The sequence below is a fragment of the Chinchilla lanigera genome, unplaced genomic scaffold (genome assembly GCF_000276665.1).
Source record: "Chinchilla lanigera isolate Chin_1 unplaced genomic scaffold, ChiLan1.0 scaffold00010, whole genome shotgun sequence".
NCBI lineage: Eukaryota > Metazoa > Chordata > Mammalia > Rodentia > Chinchillidae > Chinchilla > Chinchilla lanigera.
The window spans coordinates 3,956,128-3,969,253 of NW_004955411.1; the positions used below are offsets into that span (position 1 = coordinate 3,956,128).

General features: G+C 44.6%; 1 protein-coding gene across 6 annotated transcripts in view; it reads left to right on the plus strand.

The window, feature by feature from the left end:
- Positions 1–13,126, plus strand: part of Wdr27 (WD repeat domain 27) — a 194,417-nt gene that overhangs the window by 27,353 nt on the left and 153,938 nt on the right. For all 6 annotated transcript variants that reach the window (XM_013510744.1, XM_013510748.1, XM_013510746.1 and 3 more), the window contains exons 6-13: positions 421–472; positions 3,540–3,610; positions 4,398–4,518; positions 5,614–5,740; positions 7,701–7,804; positions 8,623–8,690; positions 9,201–9,322; positions 10,382–10,464. In XM_013510744.1, coding sequence (XP_013366198.1) covers positions 421–472; positions 3,540–3,610; positions 4,398–4,518; positions 5,614–5,740; positions 7,701–7,804; positions 8,623–8,690; positions 9,201–9,322; positions 10,382–10,464 — 748 coding nt within the window. The remainder of the gene's footprint in view (positions 1–420; positions 473–3,539; positions 3,611–4,397; positions 4,519–5,613; positions 5,741–7,700; positions 7,805–8,622; positions 8,691–9,200; positions 9,323–10,381; positions 10,465–13,126) is intronic.

Here is a 13,126-nt window from a genome sequence, read left to right on the forward strand (position 1 = left end):
GACGCTCTGTAGGGGTCGCTCTCTCATACAGTCAGGATGGTTCATAGTGGTAAACTCCGTCCAGTCAGGATCAGGTCCGCAAGAGGGGCTGCTCTGCCATCCAGTGCCAGGGTTCTCCTTGGGACGAGGTCGCACTCCTTCATGCGTTGAGTACCCAGGCGGAGTTGTGTCTAACTTTGTCATAGGTTTTCGTTTTTAATCTTATCAGACCCAAAATTCGTTATCTTCTGAAGTGTGAGGTTTTTCCTTCGAGATTCTTCTTTGTCTTACTGCATTTCTATTATATTTAACGCATAATTTTATTTCCTGTTTTGTAGTCATTCACATAGATTAATATACAATTTGGCAGAAATAAGTTCAAGGTACAGCAATAATGCATACATTTTTACTTTCTCTAAAGGAATGTCTCTTTGCTTAAAGGTTTGGGACCATTTCACGGGATCATTAATATTCAGTTCATCCATTTTAACAGGTAAACTTAAAATTTTTCTACCTTGTACCTAAGGACTTTCTGTAACCAAATCTTTGCCATTCCTATGCTGTCCCACAGATGCAGCCGTGATCCGCTCCACATGTTGAGTAGATTGAGTCCTTGACATTTTTTATGAGTGCATGTTCGTTTTTCAGACAAGTGGGTTTCATTAGTGTAGGTTTTTACATGCATGTAGCACGCTTTAATGTTTTTCACAGTCACATGGTTAGCCACCTTGTCTGCCCTTCTCTACCGCCTTGTTTGCTTTTTCCTGTAAGAGTCCCCTTCTACTTTATCATCATGCTGTTGATACCATTAGTATTGGGCTTGAGTTTTGCAAATGTTGAGGAATGAAGTCATGAACCAGAGGAGGAGGTCAGGAGAGTTTTTAGTGAAAATTAGAAGAGGAAGAGTAGCTCCTAGATTTTTAGGGGGGTCCTGGATGGGGAGGCTGCATTGTTACTTGGCTTAGAGTCACTCAGAGGTAAACAGGGCATAGACTCACTTAGTCATCTCGTGGTCACCTATTTCAAGTGACCCTGTGAAGTTAAAGAAAGGACCAGTTGGAACTTAGGCTCACTCTCTCGACCGCTTTACAAAGTTTTTACAGTAAACTGGGATCTTAGAAAGAACTGGTTACTTTGCATTATAATTTCCTCAGAACTCAGGAACTTAGTAGGGGTGTTCATATTGTCCTTTTAGAATGAGGGGCCACATTTCATGTTGCCTGAGGACTGGCTATTCCTGACCCGAAGTCCTAGTTTGCTATTTATATTTAAATTTTAATTGGTTGGGCTGACTACCCAATATTTTCTTTGTCCTCCCCATATCTAGCTGCCTCACTCAGAAGCTAACTCTATAAACTGTCTTCTACGCTGTCTTCTGTGTTTTGTTTTTGTTTGTTTATATTCCACATAGGAGAAGAAACTGCAGTGTTTGTCTTTCTGAGTCTGGCTTATTTTACTTAACATGATGATCTCCATTTCTATCCATTTTCCTACAGTGGTATCACAGTGGAGGATTATTCAGTCATAGAAAGGAACAGAAGAACAATATTCTTGGAGTTTTTAACCTAAACATATGTTTGGAGTCTGAGCTTCTCTGTCATAGACTTGAACAAAGTGTATTGGCTCTCAGGTAAAGCACCTGGCCACAGGAAGCCCTCTGCTGTCCTGAACAGATGAGACTCACCTTCCAAACACCATAGTTCTCATCTGTTCAAACCTGAGGACCGGTATGCAGTGAGGAGAGGCCAGCATGCTTGGCCTAGTGGTTAGGCTGGAGATGTTTGCGCAGCTCCCGAATTCTATGGTAGCTGTGTGCTTTCCTCAAGCTATCTTTTTGGAGGTAGATGACCGGAGAGGTGGGTCCCATCTGCTAAGCTGAGTGAGAGGTCCCTGTGGTGTGGGTCTCCTCCCCACAGGCGGGCCCTGGTCAGGCTGTCCTGGGAGCACATCCCACTGGCAGCCTCTGTGTGCTCCTCCAGCATCTCCTCCTGGGAGCACATCCCACTGGCAGCCTCTGTGTGCTCCTCCAGCATCTCCTCCTGGGAGCACATCCCACTGGCAGCCTCTGTGTGCTCCTCCAGCATCTCCTCCTGGGATCACAGCCCACCCGCTCATCTGAGCAGTGTTCCCACGGAAGGGAGTAGAAGGTAGCATGAGGTGGGGCTCTCCCAGGATGAGACTTGAAAATGCTGAAGGATATGCAGATAATTTGGTAACTTGGTACAGTTACTGTTATGTTTTCCTGAAGATTCTACATTCTCCCTGGGTCCAGTTTATTCATGTGTAGACTATGGTATTCTGATAACTTGAATACGTTTACTGACCTGTGATGAAGCTCTGTTTTTGGGAGTATGTTGGAATTCTCATCCTGTATTTATTATGTGGAATTATTTGATTCTCAAGAACATAATTATAAACTTGATCTTCATTGTCATTTATAGCTTATGTGGACATATAATGTTTAATTTTTTTTTTATAAAATGGTACAATATTTTAAAAATTTTTATTAGCACATGTTTGCAAGTCATGAAGTTTACAATCATCTTAGGGGTGGTTCTGTGTACATTCTACGGTTTATTTCTTTTTCTGGACATATAATGTTTTTAAATATGCATTTACCTAGTTCTTCTAATTCTTGACAAGTTAGCGTAAGTTTAACATATTGACATTTGACATTCCGGGCAGCAGTTTTATCAGAGCATGCTGATATTACACGATGATGAGATTTACGTTGGGAAATTGAAACGTGCAATTAATATATCTTAATCAGTTGCAGTCCTCTTTCCTTTTGTTTTCTCCCCTCTCTTGCTTATCGCCTTCTGTCTCCAGGAGTTACTTCTGGTTTCCTGTCCTCTATCCTGTGTGCATGCATGTACATATATATGTGTTTTTCAAGTTTCATAGGAGAAATCATGTGAAATATAATTTTCTAGTCTGGCTAATTTCACTGAACCTGATGATTTCTAGTCCCATCCGTTTTCCTGCAAATGACATAATTTCATTCTTTTTGTGGCTTTTGTACATGTATATTTATATCACATTTTTGATCTGTCCATCTGTTGATGGTCATCTAGGTTGTTTCCATAGCTTAAGTGTCGTGGATTGTGCTGCTCTAAATATAGTTATGCATGTATCATTATAGTATGCAGTCCTTAATTCTTTTGGGAATATATCTAAGACTGCTATATCGGGGTCAAATAGTATTTCTACATTTAGTCTTTTGAGGAATCTCCATGCTGATTTCCATGGTGGTTGTAGAAGTTTACGTTGCTACCAATAATATAGGAAGGTTCCTTTTCCCCAACATCTTTGCTAAAATTTTTTTTTGTGTGTCCTTGATGATGTCATTCTGGGTGGGATGAGATGGGATCTCAATGTAGTTTTAATTTGCATTTCTCTGTTGACTAGAGATGATGAACATTTTTTCATATACTTTTTGTCCCTATTTAAGAGGACATAGTTTCAGAATCATCCCAACTTGACCGAAGGAGGTACTGTCAGTAAAGCTGACGGTTGTAGCCTACTGAGGAACCTAACCATGCTTCTGCTCCTTTCTGTAGCGTATCCCCTCCTGAGTCTGCTCATCGACGAGGAAAGCAAGCAGCTCGTTACTGGGTGTGCCGATGGGCAGGTGAGAGCTGTAGAATTGCATCCCAGCTTGCGCACGTTGCTATAAGTGAACCTGTGCACTGAAGTCTGCTTCAGTGTCACTTCGGGTGTTTTTGTGACTTGAAGAAACAGTCGCCTCATGTGCCGTGATGGTACGGCTCTGCATCGCCATGTCACGGTGGGGGCCAGGGGTGTGATGACCCAGCACCTGTGCCCCTGACCCTGGTGATCTGCTGTTCTAGAAGCTCCAGCTAGGACTGCAGTATAGTGAAAGTTGAGAAGCACTCACATGAGTATAGCATCAACTTTAAATATTTTTGAAAACTAAAGATGTTTAACCTGCTTAAAAAAGTTTTTTATCTAAGCATTTTAGGCTTACTTCAGAAAGCATGGATATACATTTGGAGGCTAATTTTTTTGACAAAGTCAACTGCTGTTATTCTGTGCCTTAACACCCTGGTTGGAAGTACCCCTCGCTGGAGGCAGTGGCCTATGGTGCAGAGGAATCTGGGCATGAGCCTTGGGGACCTAGAAGGTGGGCATCTTGAGGAGACCTTGGTAATCAGGGTTACCACATGTGTGCGCTGGGCTGACCGTCCATCCTGACTGGTCCTCTGCGGTCCTCGCATCTCCTGAGGTAGGGCAGCCAGTGGAACAGAAGAACAGCCAAGCCATATCTCTGAGGGACAGCTAGGGACGTATTTCTTGTGACTTGTCTGCCTGAACTGTGTTCCCTTCAGCACTGTACTCTTTATTCCTCAATAGCACCGCTAAAAGAGATACTTTTCTGTGCATGCTTGCTTTCACAGCTTTGGGTTTTCAGTTTGATCGAAGGACATCATTACCGCCGTGTAGCCCGAGTGGACCTGAGGAAGAAAAGCGAGACTTTCATCACCAGGAGGGTGAAGTCTGGAGTGCACGGCCTGCCAGGTGCGTTGCTCGGGCCCATGTGGGGCCTCCTGAGTGGACACAGTGCTCACGGCACCTTGTGAGGCCTCTGAACACAGAGTGAGAGGAACGAGGACCAAGAATTTCTTGTTTAGGGGAAGCCCAGGCTTCTAACCTCAGACAATCACCTAGGCCCTGGCAGGCTGTGTAGTGGGAGTGGAGGTTGGGCTAGTGCAGATGAGGTGCCGCTGGGGGTGATGGGGCACGAGGCCCTGGGCTGTTGGTGTGGTAGTGGAGGTCTAGTCAGGACAGGCCTGCAGGCCTCAGGGCCTGGGTTAGGCGCACACTGGGGCTCTGCACAGGAGGAGCCAGGTACACCCTGCTGCCACCGCCAGGTCCTTACCACTTTCATGTGCATCACAGATGCCCCTTTGCCACCCACTCTACTGCCGCCTCCAGGTACCCCCTGTGTCCTGCACATTGCAAGCTGTCCCTCGCCTAGCCACCCCGGCATCACCTGCAGGTCCTCATCTGCCCACTGCGTGCCAGATGCCACCACCTCCATCCACCTAGCCACCACCTCCGGGCCCATCTCTCTCCTGCACGTCACAGGGGCTACTCCTCCCTCAAGCCTTTCCTTCAGTTTGTGTTTATTGTAGATGGCTTTAAACGATGTCTTTCTGTATTAGAGCAGAAATTACTTTCATGCACTATATATATTATTTGTCTTATAAATGACTATTTATAAATGATTATTTTTGAGTAAACCCCAAATCTATTTTAGAAAATATGGGATTGGCCTCTAAATTGACCATCTCCTCTTCCCCACTCCCTGTTTTCTTTTCTTTTCTTTTTTTTTTTTTTGGGTACCAGGAATTGAACCTTGCACATGCCAGGCAGGCGCTTATGCCGCTGAGCTATATCCCTGGCCCTCCACTCCCTGTTCTCTGAAATTTCATCTCTTACATATCTCTGGCTCTGGAGGATAATTTTTATCTTTAAACTTACACTTATATATTTAATCCTAGGTGTTTTTCTGGCTCACAGTTTTGTTATTCCAACCACATAAACCATTGCAGCATCTTGAGTCCGCTGTTTGTCCTTAAACTTGATTACTAGTCTAATTTTGCCTCTCAGTTGATCAGTGGACCTGCTCAGCAGGAGCGAGTGATCTGGACATGGGGACACAGCCTGAAGCAAGCAGACCTGTCCTGAGCCTCTCACCCTGCCACCTCCTCCACAGGCTGAGTTCTGGAAGCAGAGGGTATGTAGGTGCTGGGAAAAACCAGGGCGGAAAACCCTTTACATTGCTTCAGGGAACATCAATTTTTGGTTGTAAGAGTGATTAAAATAAAATGCAGTTACTTTTGTTTCCAACTATGTGTTCTTAGAATTGTATATTTTAAGATTTAGAGTGGGTGAACTTGGTCAGTTTTGCTTAAGTCTCAGTAACAGAAGAAATGAATCATTTTAAGTTTACTTACCAAATTTAGGCAGATTCTTACCTCTGTAACAGGCCTTTTTCTTAGAATGGAGCATGGTAGTCATACCCACTGTAAACCTCCCTTTTCTCCCCTGTGTCTCAGAGTGTAACCCTGGTGGCCTAGAGAATGAAATATTACTTGGAGATGAGACTTAGTCTGAACACTGAGAGGGCCAGAGGGGCTGTCTCCACTGAGACCACCCAGCGTCAGGGAGACTCTCAGGAGTAGCACTGAAGCCAAGAACTCTCTGGCTTTTTTCTAGAATATCAGTGTAAGGGAAAAAGCAGAAGAAAAACAGTTTGGGCAAGGAACTGTCTCAAGGCTGGGCAGTGTGTCAGGCAAAGGGAAGGACAATGGCCAGACACAACATGCCTTGCTAATCTAACATGGTATTGTGTAACCATGCACGATGGTGATGTGGTGGTGTGTAATCCTCAGAGCCTGTGTGCTTTTGCCCTGCGGTTTAACCATTCACTCTTCGGCCAAGGCGGCTACACCCATTTGTGCCATTTATTGCATATTTAAAATTAACCTCAAATGAATTGTATTTATTTATTTATTTCTGGGCTGGATAGAAATATTATAAAGGGGTAGCAAGATGAGGAAGCATTGCCTAACTGTGATTAAAGAACACCTGGTGTTTGTGTTCACCTCTCCCTCCAAAGCAAGCTTAGATAGCCCTAGAGATTATGAATTCAGCAAAAGAAGAGCAGGTTGTTCCTCTAGATGGCGGAGAGGGTTTCTTGTATAGTGCTTTTTTCATTAACATATATTATTGTACAAATTAATGCATGTCAATGTGACATTTCTATGATGAATGTGGGTTTGCAGGAAGAAAAATAAGAACTTGGGGCAGATTGTTCTGAACGGCCTGGTCCTGGGAGCCTCACGCCCTGCTGGCGGAAGCATCAGGGCTGGCTCGGGGACTGGGCGATAGGCTTGTGCTGTGGGCCGGTCCCTCGGCTGAGGTGCAAGGCTCCTCTGGCTCTCTCAGAGCGGCAGAGCTCTGGTAAAGATGCAGCTAAGGTTCCAGCACCTGATTTCTGCTCGCAGTGCCTACTCCGCAGCGTGGGGTGGTGCTGTGTGCTGAGCAGGACTCTGGGGAGAGAGCAGGCTGCCGGTAGCTCCACTGATAAGGCCGGCAGCCGGGAAGTGTCCTCAAGGTGGGCTGCAGGGGACGGCTGAGAGGAGGAACCGGTGGGGAGGGTGGTTTTGAGTGTAAGCCTGGCATTCTCTGAGGTAGGTTCATTGACTTTATTGATACCAACAGACCAGTATTTGCATTGTAATTAACTCTGCTACAGCGGGCCAATTAGTTTCCTCCCCAACTTGCTCCTCCCTTTCCAAACACAGCTGTAAGCACCATTAGGTGCAGTGCGTGCCATGGCATCAATCACATGCCAGGCCGCTTACCTGACCGAGTCCCCTCAGCGTGCAGCCCCCAGCTCCTCAGTAACCAGAAGAGGAGTAAAGCCACGTAGATCAGAGTTGAGTTTTGGTTAGTGTGGTCACTCTGAGTCACCTGTCTCCAGCAGACGCTAAGTGGGTTCCGAAGAAACACAGAACAGACCTCAAAAAGTAATCAGAAGTGACAAGAACCTGCAACTTCGGTGCGAAAGGAAATGCCTTGCAGGTTGTCCCCAGGTGGGAGCTCACTACCCACGGTCAGGGAGGTGAGGCTGCAGATCTGCAGAGCTGCGTGGAGTCAGGGCGTGATACTTCCTTTTCTTTCCAAATCAGCCTGTCTTCTGAGAACACCAGATGCCTGTGGGTGGGAAGCCCAACAGAGTTATGCATATTTAACTTGGCAAACTGTGAAGTGGAAGCTGTTTTACGTTTCAAAGGTGAGACCATAAGTTTAATCATCTCTGATATGAAAGTCCTGTAGATTGCCTGTTTTCTTGGGGTGCTGTTTAGCGTTGTAAAGACTGAGGGGGAGAAAGCCTCAGAATTTGAATTTGACCACGAGCCTGAGGCTCTCTGTTTGAGTCTCTCGTCCTGTGCCCTTTCCCAGTGTCTGTCCCCACTGGAGGGTTAGCACGGCTAGCCCAGCGCCTCCCTCCTGCTCCTCAGGCTGTTCCCGCGCCCCCCGCCCCTTCTGCACAGGGCCCGAGTAGCGGTCTTAAATTCCGTCCTGATTGCGTCACTTCCTCCTTAGACTTCCGAGCTTTCTGTGGTTCCTGTGGCGCTCGGGGTGGAGCAGTGTTCCGTGCGTGGCTTGGGCCCATGTCTTGCGTCCTCCGAAGCCCCTGCTTTGGCACATGCTCTGATAACTTGGCCCCTTTCCAGTCCCTGAGTTCTCCCGACCCTGCAGAGCATGTGGACTGTTCCGTGCTGCTCCTTTCCAGCCGGGGCCCCTCTGCGCTACCTGAGGTTCCTCTTTGACGTCCCGGGCTTCCTCCAGGGATGGGGGTGCTCCTCGCAAATTCCATTGTCTGCCCAGCTTTCTCACGGCCTCATTCCAATTCCACTTGCATGGTGTCACACCCAATTTCAGGCTTTTGTGCTGGGGCCCGTCTCTCCTGCCTTGTCTCACTTTCGCTGCTGGCTCAGTGCCTGAGGGGTGGTAGGCATTCGTTAGTAGGTGCAATGAGTCAGTGAGCAAGTAGCTAGTTCCTTCTACTTCTTTCTGAAGCATTGTCTATCATTTTTGAAAATTAAGATTTTAGGAGCCTCAGTGTTCAAGTTGCTGGCTCATGTGCAGTGACGAGCGAAACTATCAACCGGAAGGTCAGTCATAAAACGTTTCTTTGTTTAGATTCTGTCAAATGTCTTCATATATTTTTTGGCATATTGGGGCTTAAACATGCCAGACAAGTGCTTTGCCATTTAGCTACATCCTTACCCTTTTTAATTTGAAAGCAGGGTCTTGCTAAGTTTCTCAGGCTGCCCTAAACCTTGTGACCCTCCTCCTTCAGCCTCCTTGCAGGTGGAATTACAGGCGTGTGCCACCATACCTTGCTCTTCTGTATTTTTGATTTATACTTTCTGGAGCACAATATCATAATAACTGGCTTAGTAAATGAGATTTTCTTTGTGAACATTTTAATGAATTATATGATACCCTGCAACTACTCTTACCCATCATATAGCAGATTTGTACAAATGAAGCAGATTTGTTCATAAGCAAATGAAACAGATTTGTTAATAAGCTGTGTTCATGATTAAATATGAATGCAAATCTGTAATTTCCTTTCCATTCAGTGATGTTACTAATTATGTCACTACTGTCTCTCAAAGGCATATTGCTTACTCACATCCATGTTTGAGAATAAGATAGCTGTGTTAGAAATCAGCCCTGCCGTGCTGTGGAGGTCTCAACAGTGTCTCGGCCCTGGGGAAGCTCTCTCCGTGCTAGCAAGGTACAGTCTGGTCAAGCACAATGTTTCCATGTGAGTGGCGGTCTGTTAATAGCATTCTAGACTCCTTTCATGTTAATAAACAAAGGTGAAATTTGTAAACACAACCATACTGACCCTGTATGAAACAAATTATTGTTCATACCATTGCTTCTATCTTGTTTAAGAAGTGGTTCATAGTTTAACACAAAATAGTACCTCATTTTAGAATAAAACATAAATTATAAAATGGCACTTTTATTAAATATATTAATATTTTTCTTTAAGGATAGGAATAATCTTAATAGTTTTTATTTCCAAATATTGTATAACCATATCTGTATGAATTAATGATTGTAACTGTCCTTAATGTGTGTTTCATTGAAATAATTGTGTCATATCATTATTCTCCTAGTATGGTTTTATTTTTTTATTTTATTTTTTTATTTTTTTAAAAATTTTTTTGGTTTTTCTCCAGTACCGGGAACCGAACTCATGACCTTGTGCTTGCCAGGCAGGCGCTTTGCCGCTGAGCTAAATCCCCAGCCCTATTTTTTTATTTTTTATTCTATAGATTATAGAAACTAACAAAACAATAATGAAGAAAAATCAAAACAACACAAAAACAACAAAAATGATACATGACCTCAAAACAAAATGATAGGAATTTTTTATTGTTCTCCATACTGTTTTGTTTATGTGTTTTTGTTATTTTGGTTTTTTTCTTTTCTCTTTAAAATGGAAAACAAAATTTATATGTATATTCAAGGATAGCTGGGATAGGTGTATTGCTGAGGTCTGTGGTTTATTGAAAGGAACAGTCAATGCTTAAAATTTTCTTTGTTCTTGACCAATTTTGCATGCTTTAATTGGGTAATCATAATAACTGGTCTGAAAACAACAATATGCAGTATAAGAACTATTGTTGAACTCCAACCATCTTGTATGGTGAAGCTCTGTATCATTTCCAATTTTTTTTTTTTTCTATTACTTGTTACTGTCTTTGATTGTTTGATCAATCTTACAGTCTTACATCTGGTGGACTGAGCAACTTCGTTGAGTATGGTTTTATTTTTATTTTAGCTCCTGTGTCCTACCAACTTCTCCACTGTACTTTGGAACTGTTAAGGTGAAACGTACTAAACCCGCTACCCAAAAACAACCTGGTTAGTATAACACACTCTGAAATTTAACACGTAGGAAATTAGTTCCTGTTATAGTCCACATTGCTATATTGCCTGTAGATTCATATCTGTCAAAAACAAATCCAGCAGTTTTTTCCTGCCTTAGCATCCTCCTTTTGTTGCTTGTTGTCTGTGCTGGGGGCTATGCTTGTGCTCCTTTCCTGCCTGGGTGTCATCTTTAGAGTTGGGTTCTGTGCTCCGGCCCTGAGGGCTGTTCCTGCAGTGGCCAGTGCAGGGGTGCTGCAGCATGCACGTCACATTCTCCCTCCCTACAGACTTCCGGTTCTGTACTGTTATACAGGTTAGTGGGTTTTATTTTGGAAGATTCTAAATGCACATAACGTACTTTGATCATTCTCACCCTCCCAAATTTCCTTGCCCCATGCTCCCCCAGTTTCACGTTTTAGTTACAACATATATATTTTGCTCACATCACCCCTATACCCACCCTTACAACCCCTGTCTTCCCTCTTCTGCCTTCCTCTTGTCTAACAGTAGTGTCCTACATCTGGCCCCAATCTCATTCTATCAAGATTAGCAGTAATTCCTTGCTTCCTTGTCTTAGCCCATAATAAATTATTGCTGATTGTCTCAAGGAAAGTTTTTCATTGGTTCTAAACAGCAGACAAACCATCCATATATTGTTTTTTTCAAAGAAACACTTGAAAAGTTAACTTCATAACGTTTGTATGAGCCGCTTTCCTGTGGATGAAATATCTGACACTCATATTTAAAGGAGAGATTTATTTTGACTCACGGTTTCCAGAGGATTGACCCCATGGTTGGTTGGTTCCAAGGCAGCGGTGGCATGGTGGAAGGGTGTGGAGGAGGAGAGCTGCTCTCAGCCAGGAAGCAGCGAGGAGAGGGAGGAGCCAAGGTTAGAGATGCACCATCCAAACGCACCCCTTCGTGACACTCAGACCTGGCCCCAACCCTAACATCGCCCTGGGCCCTGAACGCATCAGTGGATCCATGCACTGAGCGGCATCGTGATCCAGTTACCGTCGAAGGCCACGTCTCAGAGCACGTGAGACTTTTGGGGGACATTTTGAATTATTAAGAATCATCAATAATTATTTGTTTCCCCCTTCAGTAATCACTATAAACCCTTAATCAGTCTCTTACTTGACCTAATTAGGGTCATGGCCCTCAACCCACTTTCACATTCCTCTTGTGGGTACACACCTGTGTGTCCCTATGGGAGCCCTTCCTGGACCTCACCGTGGTCCAGGAGTTTATATTTGTAATCCCATGGAAAGGTATTGGAATTCTAAGAAGTTAATTCCAACCTACCACTTCCAGCGTAACCCATGGTGAGAATAAAGACACTAAAGCGTGTTTGTAGTTGTGGGGAGCCGAGGGGCCCTAAGTCCAGTCAGAACAATGGTTAACTGGAGCAAAGTTCTCGACCCAGGACTGAACCAAGTTTTATTAATTCATGAAGAGGGGCGTGGCTTGGGGATGAGTGACTGCGAGAGTGGTGGGAAGTACATGAGTGCCGTGAGCTGGGCTAGGCAGGAGACCTGAAATCACATCTGCAATATGCAGAGAGAGATATGCAGAAGGAGTAACTTGCACATTACAGATTGGGGCAGTATCTAGTGTTTTGGGGTTGGTACTTCAGTTCTGATGTGTAATCGTTGTGCCCTGAGATATCACGGCTTCTTTCTCAGAGCTAAGTCCCCGCCGACAGCATGTGTCACTCGGCCTAGCTCACACATACTACTTGGAAGCTATAGCCAGGGAATCACTGATGTCACATTGCTTTAAAGACTGCACATCAGCACTTCGCTAGACCCATTTGCATTGCTTGCAACCAGTTGAGGGGATAAAGAAATATCCTAGCCAGCTCTGTACATATCAGTACGTGGAAGTACAGCCAGGTGCTCTTCTTTCAAGGAGAGCCATCCAGGTGGTTCTCCACATGTCCCTCAGCTTTCGTGAAGGTGCGCCCTCCTCTGCCAAGCAGCCTCGTGACCTGGCTCCTGTTTGGTCTCATGTGTTCCCCAGGCGCGGGTTGCGTCATGTCCCACCTCGCTTGAATTTCTGGGCCTCGCCACTGAGGCACCTGAAGCTCCTTGTTCTGAGGACCAGGAGGTCATTAAAGCTATGTATTGATCGCCTGTGGAGCTCACAAACCCACCCTGGTGCTCGGATGGACCTTGGCCCACGTGAGGTGTTCATTGTGCTCTCTGTTCTGTAGGGTCACTTGGTTCGGTGGGGGTGTGGTCAGGCGATCAGAGTTAAAATAGTGTCAGAAACAGTACCGAATGTCTTTTCTCAAAGTACTGTTTTTAGAATCACTCAATATTATGCAATTACCCTTTTTAAAGCTACATTCTAATATACAGAATAGTCATCCCAAAAACCAAGTGTTAAGTTTATAAAAAGCTAATTTTGCAAAGATTTTTGAGATTTGTAAATATCTTTGTTAAGTTTATTAGATGTCAAGATTTTTATTCACTGGACATGCGGTGGGAAATGTTCGTGTTAAAGACTAGGTGAGTTTCATTTCTATCAGAACCCACTGGTGCAGCTGTCAGGAGCTTGTCTTTGTAGTTCTTTTGCATATGTTCAGCTGTTCTTGTGAGTACCCATGGCGGGTCCCTGCTCATAGAGATCCTCACTGGCCTGTGGCTCTGCT